The sequence below is a fragment of the Lynx rufus genome, unplaced genomic scaffold (genome assembly GCF_022079265.1).
Source record: "Lynx rufus isolate CCGP_SWC_20201006 ecotype Redwood Valley unplaced genomic scaffold, mLynRuf1.p SCAF_1, whole genome shotgun sequence".
Lineage (NCBI taxonomy): Eukaryota > Metazoa > Chordata > Mammalia > Carnivora > Felidae > Lynx > Lynx rufus.
In genome coordinates this window covers 136,884,497-136,908,751 of record NW_025814823.1, presented here as the reverse complement: position 1 = coordinate 136,908,751, position 24,255 = coordinate 136,884,497, and the positions used below count along the sequence as shown (strand labels likewise).

Here is a 24,255-nt window from a genome sequence, read left to right as displayed (position 1 = left end):
ATGAAGTTACAATACAAACCTTCGAATTCTGATCCAGAAATGTTGGTTACTTCACTTCTCTAACATCAGGATGTTTGCGGCATTAGCCCATGCTTTTTAAGAGGCCAATGAATACTCAGTCCTCCTTTACTTTCTTTCTCGACTCAGAGCAAAGTGGTGCAATCTTTACAAGAATGTTTGTATCTTCACAGACATATCTTTAAATCATGTCTACGTAATTGTTCCTGTTTCCTAAGAAATATACTATTGTAACTTCACATTGAGCTCTGTGAAATTCAAGAAATATCTGTACACCCTCGAACCTATAACACCAGGCAGAATTGCTAATGCATTAAAAGGAAAACATAAATACAGTGTACCATGTCTTAAATGTAAAATAAAAAGCATTCATCCCAAATCCCAAGTTTAAAGTTCTCTCACTTCTCCCGTCCTAGATCAGTTTCCTCTTTACATCCTTATATAGCACCATATTCTCTTCCCTGGTACTTAGCACAGATGGCAATACATATCTGTACGACCATTTGATTGATGTCAACCTCCTTACCTTGACCGTGAGCTCCTTGAGAGACCAGGTACAAACTGTGGTTATATTTGTTTTGCTTATTTCATACCATACCAGAATCTATAAGACAAGCAATATATATCTGTACAAAGAATAGACTGAGTGTACATATTTTCACTCACTGCTAAGCCGAGCAGATCGCTGCATCCTAAGAACTCCAAAGCACTTTATATAAATAACACAGCTTGACTTTACACATTAGCTGCGCTTATCAACTTGATATGCAAGCCATTTTTTAAATACCTGAATGGCTTTTTTCACTACGGGTTAATATTCTATCACAGAATATTAAACACAATACAAAAGAAACTTAGAGATAATAAAACTTAAATTCATAAATGCTAAGTAATTTGTCCATAATAATCCAAATGTATTTAGCAGCAGAGGTGGGATTAGAACACAGATTTTCCACTCCTCATCCCCATACTCCAGTTGTTCTGTCCTTTGCTTCTCTAGACACTGGCTCTTAACCAGAGCTTCTCGAATGCCAAGACTTTGAAAATAATTGGTAGTTTGTAAATAAACATTTTGCCACACATCAACGTTGAAAGGAAATCTACAATAAAGAAACTGTTGGCAATACAAATAATCTGCAAATTTTCAGGCTTTGTATGCAGCTTGTTTTTCAAACCAAGGAGCTAAATATAGTTTTTCACCTCATCATTCATTGTCATACAAGTTCTAGGCCAGTACTAGGAGCCAGGAACGGTTCTAAGGCTCTTTAGCAAGGGACATCAGCCTAAGGCCTCCTTAGTTCTATGATTATGAGACAATTGTGTTCCCTCTCTCTTATCATTCAATTACAATTGGGAAAAAGTCATTCCTGGATAGTAAAGTCCCAAAAGATTTAAAAAATCTAGTCCTATGACTACTTGATTCAAGCTCTTTGGTCTTTCATCATCTCATTCTCGGACCTACTCAAAGTAGGTTTTTTGTTTGATTGGTTGTTTTTTCTTTTCCTTCCTTTTAAATTGTAAGTTGGAACTTTAGGGGGGTGGGGGTGGGAAAGATAACTAATTTCATATTTTTGATGAGTCTGCCTACCAAGCATAGGAAACCCATTTGCCGGCTAAAGGATTCCAGCAACAGAAATTTCTATCTGATGATGGAATCATATTTCTAAATGACCTCAGACTGAGTCAATTTGCCAAATTATTTTCCGTGTACTTATATGCTGGAATGTTATTCCAAAGGCTCCAAATAGTCTCTGTTCTATGTATAAAATAAGAAAACAAAAATGAGACACAGCATAATATGTGTAACTAATAGATAATGTAATGCTCCTTCTAAAAAGCAGACAACCATCTCATTAGATGTTTTAAAATAACTTGGGGGTGCGTGGGTGGCTCAGTTGGTTAAGCGTCCAACTTTGGCTCAGGTCATGGTCTCATAGCTTGTGGGTTCGAGCCTGCGTCGGGCTCTGTGCTGACAGCTCGGAACCTGGAGCCTGCTTCGGATTCTGTGTCTCCCTCTCTCTCTGCCTCTCTCTCTCTCTCTCTCTCTCTCTCAAAAATAAACATTAAAAAAATGTTTTTAGATAAAATAGCCCGAACCAGCATTATTTGTACAAAAGAAAGCTGCAATTGGAGAGTGCAGAGGGCAAATTAGGAAAAAGGGAAGAAGAGGAGAAGAGAAGCAGGCAGGAAATAGGTGACATTAAGTGGAGGAAAAAAGGCATGCATGAGTGATCCAAACGAGAAAACAACAGAAGGAAAGAAGGTGAACCCACAGGAAATGTCACTTTTTCATCAACAAATATGGACTTGGATGCTCTAATGCTTCTTTAAATGGAAAGGATGTTTTTGAAGTAATATAAAAACAAAAGCATCCACACACACACAATTCTATACATGTGTGCAAGGGTACATGCAATTTTAGCCATAAAACCTTTCTACTTCTAGGATCTACAGCTATTCTAGACAATCTGAAAGCACAGGCGATCGAGACGCCTTTAAAAATACTCTCACTTCTCATTTCTTTTACCGCTTGGTTGGGATTTTGTGTTTGTTAGCTCATCAGGAAGGCGATGGAGCAAGGGAGAAGACAATTATCTATTTTAGAAACCATGTTTTCATATACAAGAGAGAGAGGAAGTAGGCAGGAAAAATGGTTGGGACTTAAGAGTGGGATGCACCAGTTGTATATAAAACAGGACAACGTAAATGCAGCTGGCTAATATGTTGGAACCTCTGAGATTTTTTTTTTTTTTAAGCTACCTGGATAACTGCCATTGTCTGTTTCTCTACAGCAGCTCTAGGTCCTTTTGCAATATCTAGAACCAATAACTCTTTTTCTAAAGCAGTGTAATAGGGAGATCTGTCGTCCTACACAGAAATGAAATCATATCCATATGGACGTGGCCATTTGGCCAACTCCGTACAAATGGTTTGCTCACTAATATTTCAGTAATAAGAACTCACTTCTCATCAGCAAACTCCCACACGGACAGTATAGTGACCATTAGTATTAACAATGAGGATCTGAGGCACAGAGGACTTTCCTCCTGAATCGTCCAAGGAAGGCTCAGTTAGATTATTCTAAGTTTGGGTTCCACAGGGTGGGGGAAAGTGCATTCTTCCGTGTGAGTGAGCCTCCCTTGGTTGTATTTCAATAAAATGCCAATATCTGAGTGCAATGACTCTTGTAAAAGTTATCTTTGAAAATACCACTCTATTTTGGAGGAAAAATGAATTACAGATTTCTAAGGGGATGTGTTGTAAGAAAATCCTAGGCTATCATATAAATTTGTTTTAGAAATTCTAAATGTATCCTAGATAAGTTTAAGGCGTTCATTTAACAGAAAGGACTGTATTACTGGATTCTAAAACTTAAAATAATACTAATCACACACGGAATTATTGGCAACTCTCTGTTAACTAGAATACTTGATGAACCAAACCACCATTCTTCTCATCCACAGAGCGAATTTCATTAATTTGTTGTTGTACATATTTTATTTCATTCAGATTTTAGAATACTCTGTAAGGCTTATTATAAAAATAATATCAGTAGGTTCCAGTGAGCGATTTAAACTTTTGGCAAACATGATCACATTAGGAATAACACAAATTGAAATTATTACCTAAAAGGTGTTAGATACCTTTTGATGCACCAACATAAAAATCACTTTTCCTTCTGTATAATCATGGCTTCCTGATAATCATTACCTGCATACAAGTTGTTCACTGTCAGTAATGATTTGTTTTGAGCTTTGCTTCCCGAGGGCATTCATATCTACATGTACTGACTTGTTAGATTACGTTGTGCTAATTGATGGTTCACATGACAAGATATGCATAGCTGATCATGCTTATTAAAATGCAGGCCATTCTCAATTGTCCATAACAAATGATGTCCCTGGCACTTTTAACACACTCAACTGACAGATGAACTCATGAGGTTCAATCTTTAGCCTCCTTTCAAAGATCTGTGAATAAGTAGCTAATCTAAGGCTTAATGAAGTAGCAAACATCGATGTGGAAATTCTAATTTTAATGGGGAAAAAATGTAGTTATTTACAGTTTGGCATTATGTAGATAAAACACTCATGAATTTGACTTTTGAGATACTTTCAATGCAGGTGTTTGGCATTGTGCAAACATGTTTAAGTTTTGTCTTATTTGGTTTGTCTGCGAGGTAAAGACAGATGGGAAAAGTCAAGGGCCAAGAATTCCCACTGGGAAATCAGCCTAAGTGTCATAAAGCTGTGCATCTTCCCCTAAAATTAATCCTAGCAGATGGGACAGGCAGATTTGCTAAACTAAATTCTTTCATTGATATTTTAAAAGCTGGATTAAAAACTATTTTAAGCTAAACAGAGAATAGGACAAATTCTCTTCCACACGTCAGTGATGAGGCAATTTAGTAAAAATTCAAGGAAACACGGAATAAAAAAACTGGAAGGGACTCCGAGATCATTTAGTCCTTCCTCTCCCAAATTGTGTTCGACAGAAGTCTAGATCCCTGAGAAAGAGTGGTGGTCAAAGGGACTAATCAAACAGGTTAAGGAAATGTGTGGTTATATAAAACTAAACAAGTTTATTTACATAGAGCTACATACTTTATGACTCCTGAAAAATCAGATCTCGCATGTCATGGTTCCCAGACTTATCTCACATGGACTTGTTCTCCACTGACCATCTATTGTTTTACACAACTCACAGCTGCCGGAAGGAAGTTCCAGAGACCCTCATCGAGTCTAATCCCTTTATGGTGCAAAAGAGGAAAGCCGTCACAGCAACTTTGCAGGGGGCTACTTGAGTACTATTAGTAGTCTCAGGTGCCTCAGAGCTGCAACATGAGGTCAGGCTTTGAGGTCAGGGGAAGGGAAAGTGCTGGGGAACAGCTCACAACACATACTTCACTGCTTCCCTGGATAGAGGAACAACTGAATCAGGTGATTTCCATCTCCAAAGTGTCCATTCTAGCCTTTGGGCAGTCAACCAATTACTACACATTTATTTTCATAAAAGGTTTCATCTCATGGTCTCTCCCACGTGTCTCCGGAGTCTCCCAATGGACAATTTTTCAGCGCTCAAAGATGGAGACAATCTTAATACCAAGCCCATACATTCAGTTCAGCAGTTTTGCTCTCACAGGCTTTCAGAGGAGGTGAATCCTTAAAAGAGCCATTCAATCTTTTCATAAATTAAAGAGCTTAACCCATACTAGGGACCAATTCAGTTTGGGTTGAAATTCCTTGATCACAAAGAGAAGGCTGTACATTAGGTCTGTTGTATTTATGCCTCTATTTGTATAGGGAATATGATTTTATGCATATTGTTATGCATGTGTATGTTTTTAAATAGCCTGAACAAACAATTTACGGAAGGATTCTCCTGCAAAATTCTCATTTGACACAGACTATACACTGACCTGTTCTGTTAGTTATCTTATTTCCACGTTTAGTTGTAAATAACTCTCAGGCCAGGATTACTTATACATCTTCTTAGGGCCTGCAGAGCCAAGAACTGAAACCGTGTCTAACTGCAGGAACTACTACATAAATACGTAATGACAGACTGCTCAAAATAGGGCACCTTCTAAAACGATATACCATAGACTGTGAAAAGATGATCTTCTTTCCAATGGATTGGACTATGATCAGGAATCCCTCCCTGCCTCCTTTCCTTCCCAAATCCCTCTAGCGCTTGGTCACAAACACAAAAAAGGGAGGAGCTCCATCAAAAGGCTTTCACACCTGTTTCTTTGGCCTTTAACAGACGTCAAAACCCCAGGAGAGTTTAGAAGGCGGAAAACAACTGCTCAAAGTGGCTGAGGGGCCCTGCACCTAGAAAAGGTTGGCTTGGGCTGCAGAATGTAGGCCATCTTCAGGTTTACCGCTATCGAGTTACCTTGCTCAAGTGTGACAGTGGCATCGACCGACATTTCAGGAACCAAAAAGCAAGATCTATATAGAACATTGATATGTCCTTGGGGCAAGGTAGGCTGGGAAAGTGGTGCTCCCTCTGGACCGCAGTCCTTCCTTCCCCAGACTATCCTTGTGAGATGCAAACAAGGAAGCTGTGAATCGGGTCCAAAATGCTCAATTGTGGCTCATTTACTGATAGCCTCCAGTGATAACCTGTTTGATTAAGAAAGAAAGGGCTGGTAAAGGGCAGCCTTGGAGAGGCCCCTGGGTGGCTCAGTCGGTGGAGCGTCTGACTTCTGCTCAGGTCATGATCTCACTGTTTGTGAGTTCGAACCCCACATTGGGCTCTGTGCTGACAGCCTGGAGCCTGCTTCCGATTCTGTGTCTCCCTCTCTCCGCTCATGCTCTGTCTCTCAAAGATGAATAAATGTTAAAAAAAAATTTTTTAAAAAGGGCAGGCTTGGAGAACTTGCCAAACCAAGGCAGTGTTCGAGTGGTTCACAGTCTATCTGAAACCCTCAGGAAATTAACCCCGCAGGGCAATTTTTAGAGGCAACCTCAGGTGGAGTGTTTAAAATGAGGTGTGGTACTGCCGCAGGAAGGAGACATCCGGTGAAACCCCGGCTGCCCTGGGCTCGGAGTGGTTGTTTTTAATTAGATAATTTTATGTTTAAATCACATTTGTAGCCTCTTGTTGCGTTTCGTGTCAGCAGACCGCTCGGCGGTCGCCCCGTAGGCAGGTCTTTACCATCGGCTGGAACACTGCGTAAAATAACATTATTTTTGTCTTGTGTTTATGTTAATTTCTGCGGTCCCTGTGGTCCCTTTTTAAGTGTGCTTCCCCAGAGGCGCTTCTTACTTTCTCACATTTCTCTAGGACCAAGGCAATCTGACTTCACAGGCAATAGAAATTACCCTTAGACCACAGAGAGAAAACAAAAGGCGTAAGCCCTGGAGTATGATGTTTGAGGATACTTGATGGTTGCCTGGGTAACGTTTAATTAGCTCCGGGTTGTGGCTGGGGCTGGGGGTGCTGGTACCTGGGTAACCTTTGTCATTATGACTGAATCTGCGGCTGAACAAACCGCAATGCTTGTTAGGATCTCCATTCTTACCCCTTGTCTTCCGGAGGAATTGGGAGTAAAACTCCTTTTTCCCTCTCCTCTTTCTCTCTTTCTCTCTGTATGTGTCTCTGTCTCTCTCACACATGCAGTTTGTAAACTAAGAACACACCCTTTGTTAGTGTTTTTTAAAGCTGGGAATGACTTATTTTCCCAAGTAAATCACAAACAGTGGGATACCTCATTCTCCCAAACATCCCTTAACAATTTCATGCTTCTTGATTAGCACTCAAAAATACGACTTGATTTATTTAAGAAATCTATTAGTTTATACTTGATTCCTCATCTCCCACCATTATTTCCAGCATACGTCCGTATCGGCTGAACAAAATGCCCCAGAGAGAAAATGCAAAATCAGGCAATCAAAAGTAAAGGGACTGGAGTTGCTTGGTGGTTTGAGGACATTGCTGCTTTAAAAACAACAACAACTACAAAAACAACAACAACAAAAAATCAACAACAATAATAAAACTCTGCTAGCAAAAACCACGGGCTTTCTTTGCTCACTGGAAATGAAGACAAAAGCGCTGACGTTCAGCGTTAGATGCTGTCCTTGGTTGGCAATGGTAACAGCTGCTCTGAAATCCACTTAGTTGGATTTAATGGCGGGTTATTGACATTCCCCAAAATGGCTACTGGGCCCAGGCAGCCAATTTTCTGCCACCTTCCTGCCTATGCATATCTGTGTTGAGTGGTTTCACAGTGCCCATTAGAAACCGCTTCAAAACCATTACAGTCGGCAGAGTAAAACATCCCTTTTACTCTAAAAAAAAAAGTGAGATGAATAGGTATTTCCAGGGTGGTCTGAATGAGCCATCATTAAGAACCCTGAGGAATAAAGGCACATGAACACGGCAATCAAACACCATTTTACTCCTCTCTGTTGGCCACACTTCCACCAGAAAAAAATCACACTAGCGTGTGAGGATATGCAGACATAAAGCATCCCCAAATTGCAAAGTTGAGCCAAATACACACCTTGCAGGAGTTACCTTGCGTTGCATACACTACAGAACTCTGGTTCTTCACAGAAAGTTTGACCCTTTCACTGTTTCAAATAAATGCAGGTGGGGGTGACCAGGCAATTTGATGCTCCACGCTCTGGGCGCTCTGGGCTACGTGTGAATGGGAGCAGTGGAGCGGGAGCTGGCAGCAGGAGGAGCTGCCAATTCCCCACCAACCACAACGGGGTGGGAAGGCCAAGGGCAGGGGGCAAGTGGGAGAAAGCCCAGTGGTTTGCATTAAAATGGGAGTTCCCTTCCCAGGCACCACACATTGACCTCAATGGATGTTAAACAGAGGTCTGGTTGCTTCAACAAAATAAGACTCTCTGTGGTTTTCTTCTCATACCACAGTTCCTCCCATAACCTTGGATGATGGTACCATGAGAAAAGACAAGCCCTGCAGGCATGTGGGCAAGTGCCTGTACCTATGCGTGTGCAATGTGAAAGAGAGAGAAAAGGAAGATGAAGAATTTGCTTTCCCTCTGAAAACACAGGTTCCCTGAGGGTTAAGTCAGCCTCTTGAATACAACTAAATACGTATATCTGTGTGCTTTATTGTTTAAAGGTTGGGAGCTGGGCTGAAAACCCATTCATTACTCATTGTCATAGAGCAGTTGACGCATTCTAGGCACATACAATTAAGCTATAATTCTGTACAACGACAGACTAAACATACAAGTCTAGACTGAGTAAGAAGGCAACTAAAAATATTCTCAGACCTGTTCTAAGAGCATTTTAGCATTTTCTTATCATTCTCCTGGCAAATATTGTTAAAACCCTGCCTCATTAATGTCAAAGGGAGTAGAGGATTCGCATGACTTAAATTCAAAAGGCTTGCTTTTAATTCTCCATCAGAAACCAATCTAGAGGGCAGATATTTTTAGCAGTCATGCAGCACAAATCTAAGGATGCTCAGCCACGGTTTGTCTTCCAGAGAGAAGGTTCTTAAGCAGAACCACCCAAACACACCTGCATGAAGATCTTTGGGATCTTGGGATCTAGGAATTATAAAACTACTGACAAAACATAAATATGCCAAGGTCTCGCTACGTATCCAATTGACTAAGAATATAAACCACCAGAAATCTCAGCTTCTTAAAACTGGCAAAGGCTATGGTCACTTGTTGATTGGAGAGGGTAGGAGAGAGAACCAAGTAGTAGAATGGAGGGGAAGGAGTTACCAACAGATGGGTTATCACAGCGAGAAAGCACACTAGTGTCCCCACCCACATCAGCCTCTTGGCATTGACACCAAGACCCTTTAACAAATGGTCCCCAGTGCTGCCCAAAGGTTCTGTGATGCCAGCACCTTCACGGATTGCCTCCCTTTTGCTCTCGTGCTCAAAGGACCTTCCTAAACTCAGTCCTACAATGTTACTGCCCCTGACCCATAACCAGCAGTTATGTGTCTTCTTTCTGCCAAGTCTAAGGCAATTGTTTCTCTGAGAAACATCTTTGATAAAAATTTTAATATTATTACAAAAAGGAGCCGCTATCTCGGGCCAGTTTTTCCCACAGATAATAATAATCAGCAAATACACAACGCAAATAGACTTTCAACAAAAGAGACAATGTTAACACTAGTTTACATTTTACCATGTGACAAGCACTGTTACAAGATCTTTACACGCATTAACTCATTTGATCCTCATGAAGATTCTAGGAGGTAGAAGTGACTGTCCCTGTTTTACAGACATTTAAACTAAGGCTTAGAATGATTAAATAACTTGCCCAAGATCCTACAGCAAATAAATGTCAGAGCTAGGATCAAAACTCGGGTAGGTTAGGGGCTCCTGGGTGGCTCAGTCAGTTAAGCGTCGAACCCTTAGTTTCGGCTCAGATCATTATCTCACAGTTCTCGTGAGTTTAAGCCCTGCATCAGGCTCTGCACTGACAGTACGGAGCCTGCTTGGGATTCTCTCTCTCCCCCTCTCCACCCCTCCCCTGCTCACGCATCATGCATTTTCTCTCGCTCTCAAAATGAATAAATAAACTTAAAAAAAAATTCAGGTAGGTTAACTCCAGGATCTCTACTCTTAATCATTATGCTATGTTGCTGGTATGAATTTTGGTTATCAAGTTTTTAAAATTATTTTAACAGGCAGATCAGAGTGGCAAATGATGGGGGAAAAATTGAAATTAATTTTCAGTCTGGTGTCCCTTGCCCTGGGATGAAGTACTTTTTTTTTTTAAGTTTTTTATTTTTATTTTTATTTTTATTTATTTTGAGAGAATGATAGAGCCAAGTGGAGGAGGGGCAGAAAGAAAGGAAGACAGAAACCCAAGCAGGCTATGCACTGTCGCTGTCGTAGGCTTGAACTCGACAACTGTGAAATCGTGACCTGAGCCAAAATGAAAGAGTTGGATGCTTAACTGAGTGAGTCCCCCAGGCACCCTTCGTTTGCCGTTTTAAAATGATGTCTTTCTAACACAGATAATTATGAGGCACTTCTTGTAACCCCTAGGAGATATCCTCCTCTGTTATTACAAGAGATCGAAAGTAACATTAGGCAGGGAAGCAAATAAGAATAGAGAGTGAAATAAATTCTATACAGCACGGTCGACCTAGCTACTCTTGTGGTGGGACTTACAAAAATGATTCTCACTCAACATGATCAAGGTACAAAACACATGCCATAATATATAAATAAAATTTTTTTGATAGTATTTGAATTGATAAATATAAGGAAACAAGACATTTCCTCTATTTTGAAAAGACTCAGTTATTGGACTTGACTTGAGCAAAAGACTGGAGAGCATTCATGATGGACCACCTAACCTTTTCTCTCAAGATAACTAGTCTTGCTTGGCCCTAGCTTAGATGTGGCCAAGAATGGTCTTACAATAGGGTGAGGCAGCAGACCTGCCCAGGGCACACAGCAGAGGTTTACTGAATGTTCTTTTAGGCAAATCAATGCTACAACACATTCCAGAGGGTAAAAGATGATCCAGATGACCGATCATTCTGAGAATTAGTGTGTCAGAGTGGGGGAGAGCTTAGGGATCCCAGTACACAGCTTCAGGGATCCCAGGGAGCCACCAGCTCACCATTCATACCACATGACCCCACCTTGTACAGAGAAAGCACTCACATTTCAGATTCCTGCTCAAAGGGTATTTGTTCAAGATGACTAAATCTTTCAGACTGGTCTTGAATGAGACCTGCAGTCTTAGAGTTAGCCAAACTGAATCTCAAAATCATATTTAAAAACAAATACAAGGGTTAAACTAGTTCCAGAGAATAAACAAGGCTGTGCCACCTGCATGATCTGTTAGCTGCATTGGAGGCTATCACCAGTCTTTCATGAGTCATCTCCAATCCTTAAAAACAACAACAGAGGCATAACATGACTGTAAAATAGGTAAGAGCAACCGTAGCTCCCAATCTATTTGTGTCAGGGAAGACAACGAACGTTCCACTGTAACTCTGCTAGCCTAAAAAAATACCGAACCAGGAGTGCCTGTGTCTCTCAGCTGGTTAAGCGCCCGACTTTGGCGCAGGTCGTGATCTCAAGGTCCGTGGGTTTGAGCCCCGCATTGGGCTCTGTGCTCACAGCTCAGAGCCTGGAGCCTGCTTCGGATTCTGTGTCTCCTCTCTCTCTGCCCCTCCCCCACTCGTGCTCTGTCTCTCTCTGTCTCTCTCTCAAAAATAAATTAAAAAAATAAATAAAATAAAAAACTGGAATTGGTGCAGCGCACTGGAGGTTATGCTAGTCCGCATGTGACTGCTGGATGCCTCCTCTCCCACAAGTAAAATAGTGACTATGTTGGTTTTGTTCATCACTGTGTTCACCCACCCTGACCCCAGAGTGCTTGGCACCTTGCAGGTGCTATTTAAGTACTTTGTAACTGAATGGCTTTATTCTTTTAACGAACCCACGCTTCATCGTGTGCCTTGACTCTAGGTTAACTTAGAATCTTGAAACTAAAGGAAGAGGTGCAGCTGGCTCCATTTTAGGAGGCCTGAGGTACATATATTAGCTTCTACAGAATTTCAGGGAGTAGGGAAGAGACCACCAGACTGGGACCCACTTAAAAACAGACTTCAAATTTCCCCTCAAAGCTTTCCAGTTTGTTCAGGAAAAGCTAAGGGCTTCACTGGGTCTAAGCCAAGGATCATCCTGTGATGTCTACTCACCCCAATTTGGCATGTGTGTCCTCTAACATAACGTCTCTTCTCTCTAAAACACACTTACCTGAAAATGAATCTGACATGTGCTTTCACCATCTATTATAGTCTTGGTTAAACACCTTCAAGCCACTGTGAACGCTCTCCACACAAGGGCAATACTCCAGTGGCTCTGTTCTAGATGTTCAGTCCTCAGTGGGGAGGCCCAGCCCTGCACCTTGCACTCTTAGGCTTAAAAGGGAAGGTCATAATACCCACCCTTTCTGGAGTCAGCAAGAATGGGAGGATTGCTACGGGTCCAGAGGCCCATGTCTAAACAGAGTGTCTAGCGTAGCACTGATACAACGAGGTGGGTAACCAATCCCTACTTCAGGTATAGCAGGAAAAGGAGGGAGAACAGGGTATACTGGGCTAAAGTGGTGATTTGGAGAACCTGACCTTCCTAGTCCACAAAACTAATCTTAGATCTTTGGTCCGAAAATGGTAAATTCCTCAGTGGTTCTTGTAGCCTTTCATTTTGCAATGCACAGCTGTCATTCCACAAAGTCAATCCAAGGATGAATGAACACAATGGCAATCACATGATTTGTTTACAAAAAAAAAAAAAAGTGGTTTTACAAACAATCATATAAGAAAGCCAGAAAATCTACAGAGAAAAAACAAAAAGTTGCCTTTTACATTTTGAAACATACTTGTTGAAAAGGGTACTTCTCTTATTTTTATTTTTACGAGGTGTTTTTAAAAGTTACGGAGATGTGCAAGACATAAAAACACAACACAATAATGTAAGAAGGAACCATATACTATACCTTTACTTCAGCAAACCATGTGCTGTCTGATAGTCTCTGGATCTCTCTGTTTTGATCTCAAAGCAAAGTTACTTAAAAGCTGATTTTTTCACATTGCTGTGCAGCAAGTTAGCTTTTAATGAACCCGTTCCTGCTATGTTTTTCTTAGCACATTGACTCAATTCCACGCTGGAAAGCAACAATTCATTTGGACAACAGAAATGTATGGGATTTTATTCTAATCTCACACTCAAAGCGAAGAACTGGGATTGTCTCGTGGGCATGTTGCTGCAGCCAAGTGTGATTCATGGAATGATGACATTTTACAAGTGGTTTCAACTCTTGCCATGTCCAAGGCTAATGGCATATGATGTAATCAATGGGGGGGAAAAAGTATGAGCCCCATTCCCGATTTTATATCAATGCCAATAAAATTAGCAATCATCCAACAGAATAATGCAGATAGAAAAGAGTTTTCACCACTTTACATAAACTTGAGTGATATCCAAGAAATAAAATGCAATACAGTTGTCTATGATGGATCAATGGCAGAGCTTTTGAGAAACACAGGTTTGGAGGTTCAGGGTCTTTATGGTCCAGCACCTCCGCTCATAATCCTCAAAGGTGACCAAGAGAGAGACCTACAGGTCACTCTCACAAGAGGAAGATAAAGTGGGCGAGTCTCACTATATCCCCAGGCTTAGAGGCATAGGTCAGAGTACATCCCTAGTGAGGCAGCTGGCTCTTGGTAGCCTTTCCACATATAAGAGATTTTTGTGTCCTTACCTTTACTCTGTAGAATTCTTTGCCATCTCTGAAAGAAAGGCTATTTTAACAGCAGTTTGGAATTTCAGACTCTTTTACCCGCACCAAGAAAAGTGAGTGATAATGGAATGATGAAATGATGAGGTATATTTCATTTTGAAATGGAGATGTTTCCATTTTCTAGGGAGGGAAAGAGGTTGTGGCATGGGCAGGGAGGGGCATCCAACTTACAGTCATAGATTTATTTGAATAAAGTTAATATTTAAATAGTTTGCAATCCCCTGAAGTCAGAGTGCAATGGAATAGAAAAAGAATGTACCCCAGAACTTTAAAACTTTTCACTAAGAATCCGCAAAGTTGATAAACCACACAGTGATAACTCACAATTGATTTTCTTAAAATGTGCTTCTGGCTAACCTCGTTGATAACAACAAATACAAAGAAATCTTTAGCAATAAGAACGTTTTTTTGATGCCCCAGGCAAAGCTTTCCAGTCATCAGCCGATCCCTGCCCACCCCCCCCCCCACCCCAGGTCCTTTCAAAGTCTAGGCTGACTAATACTGAACCAAAGCCTCACCTGGGACTTCAGGAGAGAATCTTGCAGAGTGTCGAGACACAAAAAGTTTCAGTTCTTGGTCCAGGTTGCATTCAATCAGGTTTGTGTCCCATGATCGGATTCCTAGGGAGGAAAAGGAAGAGAATTGACAGAGTTCCAGTTAGTCACTTCAGAGCGGTTTGGAAAACATCACTGTGACATTTCTCAGGCTGTAAGGGAGGATGTGGAAACCTCTTTTCTCAAGAGCTTGCTGGCTAGCAGTGGATGCCCACAAAATGGGAGGGCCGGGGAGGTCTCTGTACCAGGCCACAAGAGAGGGGTGACTAGCAGTGTGGGTTGAACTTCTGCCCCTCATAAAACGTAAATGCAGCTTTTCTGGGAGGGTAAAGAAAACAGTTATTAGGAAAATGACAGGCTTTACTCTAGGGAGGGAATGAATAGAAAGGACAGGGAGATGGGAAGTTCTGTTGCAGTTAAGAGGCCAGGAGATAACCTCTACCTCTCCCATGGTCCCCTTGTAGGTGGCAAGAAAATGTAGAACGAGGGTGGGAAAGCGAGCATTCAAGTCCAGGCCTTTGGTTTTCAAATGGTACTTTCTGCAGTGTGCGTGTGCATTCTGTGTGCACGTATGGTTTCTTTTCTTTACCCACCTCATTTTGACCTGGGTTTCCCAACTCCTACAGATCAATCCAAAGCTTGTGTGACCTTTCATAAGAAGACTGGATCTCAATCTTAAGGACTTCACCTATCTGTCCCCTCCGCCATTTATTCTACCGGACAAGCTTAGCGGGGTAGTTCTTTCTTTCACAATTGTTAGTTGTACTGAATTTTCCTACCCCGAGGCAAAAACAAAAGGGGCGGGGGGACAACATTTTATACTTTAGAAAAATTCTACAGAGTCAGGGGCCACAAACTGTCTATTCCATTCACTAGGCTGATAGCTGGGGTAAAAGGAACTTGGACGGACTATCTCCTTCATCCCCTCTCCTCCTGTCCTTCCGAAGGGGATGACCAGAGGGGGGACGCAGAGGACACGGAAGAAGGGAGAACTGAGGAGCAAGCCAGGGAAAACTGGGAAGCCACAGAAGTCTGGAATGTGTTTGTTTTTCTGTATTTTTATACTTTCCCAAATAGGTAGCTCATGGTGGAGCCATTATGGAACATCCATGATTGTACCCTTCCTGGAGCATCTTCAATTGCCAGGAACAACCCTCTGGGACAAGAGTCATTTACTGCATACCTACTAAGAGCAGGGACTTGACCCTCTAGGTAAAATACAGCAGAAGAACTATCTCTAAATAAACACGTCATTTAACCATTTTTTGCTGGTCATGAGTCATTCAAACAGACTTGGGGCAGTACGAACACCTGTAAATCCTTAATGCTTCTCTGTATTCAGCCCCATTTATATTTTGTTCAGTCTTCTTATCTTGCAAAGAAACAAAATATATGTGTGTATATACATGCGTATACATGTGTACATATACATATGTATATGTCTTGTATATGTATAAATATATCACACAAAGATTATGGAAACTCACTTAACTACATATTTAGACTATCTTCAGATTATACGCCAAACACCTTTCTACTCTGAGGAATATTTTCACAGATGGATGTCCACTAAATAGAGGCAGACATTTATCATACAATAAATGGGATGAATTCAGGTGTGGAAGAGTTAACATTCCTAAAGAGAGGTTAAATTATAAGGGAGAATTTTATGGGTCTCCCTGGAAACATCAACAGCCTCAGCTTGCATTTGTGCTAATGGAGTATTTAAATTTTAACAAGAAAGGCATGTTGAGATTTTGCAGATCTTTTTAGTCCAGAAATGATAAATGGGTTCTTTTTGTTTCACAGAAAGCTTGACAGGTTGAGAGGCCTGAATTCATTAGAATATTTTACTTCAATGTATACACTACATACTCGGCTAGTATGAAAAACCGTCGAGCTCCTGTCTGAGCTGCTTAATTAGTAATTGTTAAGTGGGCTCTCTTTGCTCCAGGTCTGAGCTCCACTTTGTATCCTGGCTTGTCAAGCTGGGTCACTAAGTTAATAAGCAGACATATGTATTTAAATTAAACTCATACGATTTTTCGGCCTTTGTTCTATATTATGTCCAAATTGCTACATCACTTGAATGACTTCATCTAGGTAGACGTGCTCTTACATCGTTGTTTGCCATTTTCCCTTCGGCTTCAATAAACTCGTCATGACACAAGCAATTAAATGTTTGCTTTGTACTTCATAAACTCCTAGCTGAATGATTTGTAATTTAGCAAGGGAAAAAGCACAAAACACACAAACCAGTTAGAAATTAATTTTTAAACTACACTAGGAAACAGTTGATAAAAATAATAGTTCTCATTTTTATAATGCCAATGAAAGAAAAAAATTAGGGTTCTCTTTTCAAGGGAGCGATTTCCAGCCAGCCAAATTATGCCTTCTTAACAATGCATAAGTCACTACTGCCACTTATAAAATAACGACTACAATGGATTTGAAGGTTATTTTAATTGGAAAGGAAAATTTGGGAACAAGGCCACTTTCTATCCCAATTTTAGAAATAACATATTTTGTAATTACTTCGTACCTTCCACTGAATAATACTAGTAAAGAGAAACAGTATTTCTCAAAGAAGTTTCATATTGCATTCAGTAGGTTTAAATATCTTCCCTCTGTGCATAAGAGGAAGCCAACAGTGGGCCCTCTAAAGTTCATAGGACAGAAAGACATCTTTGGCTCTTGCCACATTCTTCTGTCTCCAAATTCCTGGCTGGGGGCTAGTAGGGTGCTGATCAAGAGGTTCAGGAGAGGCTTTCAGAAGCAGGTCATCCTGGCCTCTCATGGATACCACAGAGGCCAAGGCAAGATAATTTCCTAGCCTTTTTAAGAATTATCCCCCCCGGGCGCCTGGGTGGCGCAGTCGGTTAAGCGTCCGACTTCAGCCAGGTCACGATCTCGCCGTCCGTGAGTTCGAGCCCCGCGTCAGGCTCTGGGCAGATGGCTCAGAGCCTGGAGCCTGTTTCCGATTCAGTGTCTCCCTCTCTCTCTGCCCCTCCCCAATTCATGCTCTGTCTCTCTCTGTCCCAAAAATAAAATAAAAACGTTGAAAAGAAAAAAAATAAATAAATTTTTAAAAAATTAAAAAAAAAAAAAAAAAAAAGAATTATCCCCCCAAATGCTCCAGGTCAAACTTCCTGAGCCTTTGCATCTCCAGTACTCTACGAAGACTGTGCCCCGTGCTGGCTTACCTAGGTTGGGCCAGAACAGAACAACTACCAAATGGAGGTCAACCTCCATTTATTAAACTTCTGGGCCCAGAGGACATCTGTCACCCCTGAGAAGTTGGCCTATGGCGAGGCATCCTAAGAACTCTCCCATCTAATCTGGGGCTGTTGCCCAGCCATGGAACAGGGCACCATCACTGTCCGCAGGCCAGTCCTCCAGCCAAGGTGACTGAGGGTAACAAAGGATCTTCCCATTTCAGTTCTGTGAATCCAGGGGAATGCAGTGCACAAAAGGGAGGCTAAAGTGCGCATAAAATTTACAGATGGAAAAGGGAGAAATGAAAAGGTTGTGTGTGTCGTGCTGGGGGTGGGCATGTGTTCATTACCAGACAAAACAGGATGAACAATAAGGAACCACTTTCCCTTACTTTATACAGGTTCTATCTTGCCAAGTTAGTAATCATGCAAGCATTTTACAACATCACTTAATAAAGCCAACAATTTTCAAAAAGCACCTCTCATGTAAAGACTAAAATCTGTACTCCTAAAAGAGGCAATAAGTTGGAAAAATCCAACAAAATGACCATTCATTACATGTTGAAATGGCACATGAGTTCTGACAGTTATTTGGGCCTTTGAAAGTTGATTTTTTTCTATGAACTTTTTAGTTGATCGCTCTGATCCAGAGGCTTGTATGTTTTTTTTTTTTTGCTAGTACCTAAATGATTAACTTAACTGTAAGATTCTATTTGTAAAACCATGCTAAAAAGTGATCAGAGGGCAGATTTGAATCATAAACTAAAGAAACAGAATTTTTTTTAAAAAAAGAGCTAAAATCAAGGTTTATCTCTCAAAGAAGTTTTCCTATTTTTCCCCTTTTGACCAAACTTTCAATTGGCTTTTTTCTTTTTTTTTCAGCCAACAACTTGATGTTCATAATATATATGTTATGTGTAATGCAGACAATACCTCTCCTAGAGATCATTTCAAAGCATTGGGGATAAATCATTTTTAGGTCTTCTGATAGCATCCCACATTGGAAACAAATAAAAGAAGTGATTTATGACTATTATTGGTTTAAAAGTTAGAAATTACTTTAAAAAGTAAACCTTTAGAGAAGATTAAGCATGAATCATCAATCTAATAACCTTAAGTTTGAGGACTGGCTTGGATTTCTGCATAGATCACAGAGCCCTTACTAGATAATACCAATGAAGCAGTACAAGCAGAAATCCATCTGCCTTTTGACTTTGAAAAGTATAAAGATGAACATAATAAATGTAACACTCTCCAGCATTTCTTCTAACCTCCACCATGTGTTTTGCCCTGTTAAAATAAAATGAAAACTAAAACCCAAATGTTTCCTGGGTTCTCAGCCACCTTGAACTGAAAACAATCAATAAAGTAACATCACAAAGTTCCAATGTTATCAGCTAAACTTACGTCTAAAAACTCAGGAGAGTCAATGTCACACACGTCTACCTTTTTATAAAAATTCTTGCTGATTCCCAGTGCTAACTACAGGAAAGTTACACTCTTTCACAGTAATTGAAAGCACCAAACTGACACTTAGTATTCCTTAGATGTCTTGATTCCCGTAAAGCAATAAAATGAAGCAGTGACAACTCCTTTCATAGGCTCTAGAATTCAGTTCGCAAGGCGTGGATGCATCATACTCTATGTTCTAATATACACTAGAGAAGTGAGGCTCTGCGAAAAATGGTGATGGCTATTAAGTCTAAGTTGGGGGCTAATGAGGAAGAGGGTCAAAGAGGTGCCCAGGAATGGCATCTGGTGGTAGCAACCATGGTCAGGCATGAAGTGCTGCATAACTAACAAAATAAAGCTAGACCCATCCAAGTGTTTCAGACTTGAGAAGAAATTACCAAACCTTACATGGTACGTTTTGAATACAGTTGAGAAAATGAGGGACCATCTCTCATCCTTGGTTTCAAAAAGCATTTCCTAAGCAGTCACATCGGGATGTCTCAGGCCTGTCAATTTATTGCATTATCACCATCTTCCTACGGATCTATTTTCTAGGCTCCCCAAAGAACCCTCAGTCATCAGATGGCAAAATTCCAAGTCACCAGGGTCTCCCAACCCACAGAACATCAGTTAAGACGAAAGGGGAAATAGGACGCAAGCGTAACAAATGACGAACCGCATGCCCAGCCGGCACACAATCCAGGCGGAGCCCCCTGCAGCATCTCCATCGCGCTTCTCACAACCTGGCCCTGGCCCGCGGGCACCAGCGACAATAGCAGTGGTATCAGAGTGACCTCTGGAGGAGGCCCAGCTGGGATCCGCAGGCGGAGGCAGCAGCGTGTCAGGCACAGGGAAACAGAGCCAGCCTGCCCTGTTGCTAAGTCATCCCAGCCTGTCTGAAAAGCTAGGGGAGCAGTGTCACTTAGTACCACGAGGCCCTGTAGCTAGCTAGAGCTGCATCCGGGATCCCAGGACCCAGGAGAGCAATCTCCAGAGGAAAAGCAGCATCTGCTCCCACATGTGAGGAAATGGCTCTGCTCCCCCTGGCTTGATTGATTGTTAATGGGATCAATACAGCCATTTTGGAGTTTTGTGCAAAAACCTGACCAAATTAGGGAATTAAAAATCAGGAAGGCATGGTGATTGAGAAGGGAACATGAGGAGGCTTCTGGGATGCCAGTAATGTCCATTTCTCCATCTAGATAACATGGGTGTGTTCATTTTGTGAAAATTCACTAGGCTCCTCATCTACGATCGGTGACTTTTGCTCTCTATTTTTATTTCAATATTTTTTTATTTTAATGTCAAAAAGACAAATCTGAACTTTATGACTGCATGCTAGTTGTATGAAAAGGAGTAAAGACAGAGAGCACTTCATGGCAGTACTTGGAGACATCAATTTTCTCCTCAAACAGAAGAGGACTGAATAAACCCCCTGAGGAATGGGGTACTGAAAGGGTGACCAGCAGAATAACAAAGCAGGAAGATAGCAGCGGTGGAAGGTGATTGCTAAAACACCTCGCTGCACGGGGCGCTGCCCACAAGTGGATGACCGTACAAAGACAAGCTGGGAAAACCCGTGTTTGATCTTCCTCTGATGTTATCCTGCCCTGCACTAACATCATGACAGGACCAGAACAACAGTAATGGTGCCGTGCTGGCACTTCTGTCACTTATGAATGATGTGACCTTGAGCGGGTCCTCTTATCCGTCCTGCCTCTCTGGGTCCCCATCTCTAAAATGGGGGTGACGGTGCCTCTCCTGGCACCACATCGGGAGGTTATGAAAATCTTACAGATAGCAAAGCCCCTCCTCATATATTATTATTCCGCGGCAATGGTGTGGACAGTAATTGTTTTTAATCCAAAGTCATTGATTCATAGAGCAGCCACACCCAAAGTCGGTACGTAGGAAATTTCCAAGGAGAAAATGTGCAACCAAACTAAGATCAGATTAAAGGCCTAACGTTTGAAAATGAAGGGTTTTTGAGATGCTCAAAGAAGGCATTTCACTATTGAAATCTCTTCTTGAAATTTTTTTTTTCGAATAAAATAACACGACTGCATTCTGCTTTTTTTTTTTTTTTTTTAAGCTGGAAGGAAAAAATCAGTGCTTTAAAGTTAAACAAAAGACCCAGGTCTGCAACTCCAGTCCCCACCCTGCAGCCTTTTGTTCTGGGGACAAGGGGCCGTTTCCAAATGCAGAGGCAGAAAACAAGCGTTAATTTTTTCATCGAAAATAAGGTCTTCCTTTCGTCTTTTATGGGGTGGGGGTGCGCCGGGAGCGGGGATCGAGGGCTGCGTGAACGCCCTTTGTCCGCCTCGGGCTGCCGTAGAGACCGCAGTGCGGACTGCACCACGCCCACCAGCCGGTGTCTCCAGGCAGAAACGCTTCAGCACCACCCCAAGAGAATAGAGCGCGGGCTGGGGCTGCGCAGGGACCTGGCGACCTCTGTCAGCGGCGAGGGGAGGTCCGGGACACTGGGGGGGAGGCAGAGACCGGAGCGCCCTGCTCGGGGAGGGGAGGGGGGGGCTTCGAGCGCAACAAAGCCGGGCTGACGGAGAGGTGGGGGTGCGCAGCACCAAGCCCGAGGCCCCGGCAGAGCGCACACCAGGCGGACCGCGCCCGACGGGGGCGCCGCAGTGCGGGGGGCAGGTGCGACGAGCGGATGGGGGCACTGCGGCAGCCCGGGTGGGGCTGGGGGGCGGGTCGGTCAGCGCGCCCGAGGCTGCGCCCCGCGGGCCCTCACGGCCCCGCCCAGGGTTCTAGGCGAACCGCTATTCGGCCTCTGCAGAGCGCGCTCCTAGTGCGCGCACCGGGCGAGGCGCTGGCCCTACCCGCTAACCACCCCCCCCCACCCCGCCTTCCCCCTGAGCCATCACTACCAAGGCTGAGACTTTTGAAAGAAGCCCCACCCCGCAACTTGGGGTCCCATTGTCCTTTCTGAAAGCTGCAACCAGGATCCCAGGGGCAGTAGCGAGGCGGGAGCCGTCTGGGAATCAAGCGCAGGAGGCAGGAGGTTCTCCATCTCTGCGTCCCGGGTGAAGCGCGGAGGGGGGGGGGGGGGAAGCGGGCGTGGCCCCAGGACTAGCCTAGTCATTGCAAGGAAAGAACAAATCGGGAGGTTTTAAGCCAGAAAAGGCATTTCTCGGGGGCTGAGGTGGCTGTGGTGAAGATGATTCCCATGCGGGCCCTGGCACATGGTGCTTCAGCCTCGGGTCTGCCGGCAAGGGGAAGAGGGGACACCCAGCATTTTGCGGGGGACAGAGGAGGACTGAACGGGGTGTTTGCATCAACTCCCCACCCCCGTTTGCTCCCTACGGTTTGGGCTTTATTGTGGCCGCCGCTCCTCTGTCACCTGCATTTCATTTAGCTGGAGAGGCGGTGGCTAGCCAGTATCTGCAGACCCAGCCTGATGACATATCCCTCAAGGTTAGAAGAGACTCTCCCACTGGGTCTCAAATCTAATAATTCGCATTATTCTCCGAAATGAGCCCAGGAAAGCGTCTGGACCGAGTGCAGGAGGTAGCGGGGAGAGGTGTGGGTGCGGGGCGCGCCTAAAGAGGAGGGCAGCCGTCGCGCCCTGGGTGGGGTCGCGTTTGCCAGTCTCCTCGAGCGCGTCCCCGGGGGACGCAGGGCCTCTTACCAAGTTCGATGTTGCCGATGGCGCGCCGTAGGTGCTCTTCGGTCACGATTTCGCCGACGACCACCAGCAGGTAGAACTTGCTGTCGAGGAAGCGATGCGACAGGCTGGGCGAGGTGGATGCCGCCGGGTTGGCAATGCTGCCGGACGGCTCCGGCTCGGCGGCTTCCACCACCACGGTCGCCATCCTGCCGGCCCGCTGTGCCTCGGCGAAGTGTCCCGCTCCCGCCGCTCCTCTCCTCTGCGGCAGGAGAAAGGATTATCTCCGAAGGTGCTGTCTCCGCTCCGCCCCCTGCGTACCCCTCCTCCTGGCGCTGCGCGCCGCCTCCCCCTCCGCCCTCTCCTAGAGAGCGCGGCGGAGAGGAGCGGGGAGTGTGAGAGGGCGGGGAGGCGGCGCCGCTTTTATATGGAGACTAGGCTCGGAGCCGGGAGGAGGAGGAAGAGGAGGAGGAAAGGACCACCCGGCACATCCTCACGCGGTGGCTGCCTCCGCTCTTCCAGCCGTTGGCCCAAGGCTGATGTCATCTGCAGCAAATCAACTCGCCCGCGGCCCGGAAGCTGGAGGGAAGAGGTGTGCGGACAATGGTCGGGGCAGGGCCGCGAGTCAAGGGCCTGGGGGGCCCGAAGGGCCCCTGCTGCGGCCGTGAAGGGAGAAAACACCCCCCCTCTTACACCCCCCACACACCCATTGCCGCCTGCAGGCACCCACCCACCCCGCTTGGATTTCCATTTTCATCGTGGGGAGATTTACCTTGTGCGAGGTGCACAAGTCAGGCCTCTGACTAGTGTCCCCGCCTGTGATGAAACCAGATTCTCAGGTGCTGTGATAGTACAGCGGGTGTAGTGCTGAGGGTACCCCGCCCAAGGAAATGGAACCTGTCTTTTCTTTGACCTTGTGGACTTGAGAAGACGTAGTTACCAATATTTACCACCTTGACTTAATACATCAAAAATGCAAACCGATGCCTAATATTGTTCAGGCTTTGGACACTAGTCTGCCAAGTCCCAATGGTAAAAAAAAAAAAAAACAAAAAACAAAAACAAAAACGTACTGGCTTCGTGGTACCCCGGGAAATGAGAGGACTACAGATGCATTTTTTTCTAGATACAGATTTCTTTTCTTTATATGCTGAACAGATAGCATCAGGCATAACAAAGAATAAAGAGAAGATACTGTCTCTACCCCAGCAGGATTACAGTGACTATTATGTACTTTTCAGTTCCCTAGGGAACACACAGGCAAAATTATTTCATGTGACAAGGATATCTTTAAGTATATATATATATTGCATTGGGAATTTTTATTGCCTTTGTGTTTAGAACACATTAAAATGCTTAAAGGCAGCCCATCCACAATCATTTCCCACAGATCTACTGAATATAGCTTCTGTCCCAAGAAAGGGGTCATGGTGGTGAAGAAGGGACAAAATCTACCTACCATAAAAGACTGAGGGATTAGAGGCTTAAGAAAGAGGAGTGGGTGGAAATTAGACTAGTCAGTATAGTTTTTAATACTAGAAAGCGTATTCGTAAAAAAAAAAAAAACACCTGGATCGACTAAGATTCCCAAATTAGCCCATTGTCTTACCTA

General features: G+C 43.4%; 1 protein-coding gene across 1 annotated transcript in view; it reads right to left on the bottom strand.

Moving 5' to 3' along the window:
• The window catches only part of MAP1B (microtubule associated protein 1B), a 96,504-nt gene extending 73,653 nt beyond the window's left edge, over window positions 1–22,851 (bottom strand). Inside the window, exons 1-2 of the mRNA XM_047068085.1 lie at window positions 22,668–22,851; window positions 14,319–14,420 (exon numbers count right to left, since the gene is read on the bottom strand). Of these exons, the coding sequence (XP_046924041.1) occupies window positions 14,319–14,420; window positions 22,668–22,851 (286 nt within the window). The remainder of the gene's footprint in view (window positions 1–14,318; window positions 14,421–22,667) is intronic.
• Between the last annotated feature and the right edge of the window lie 1,404 nt (window positions 22,852–24,255).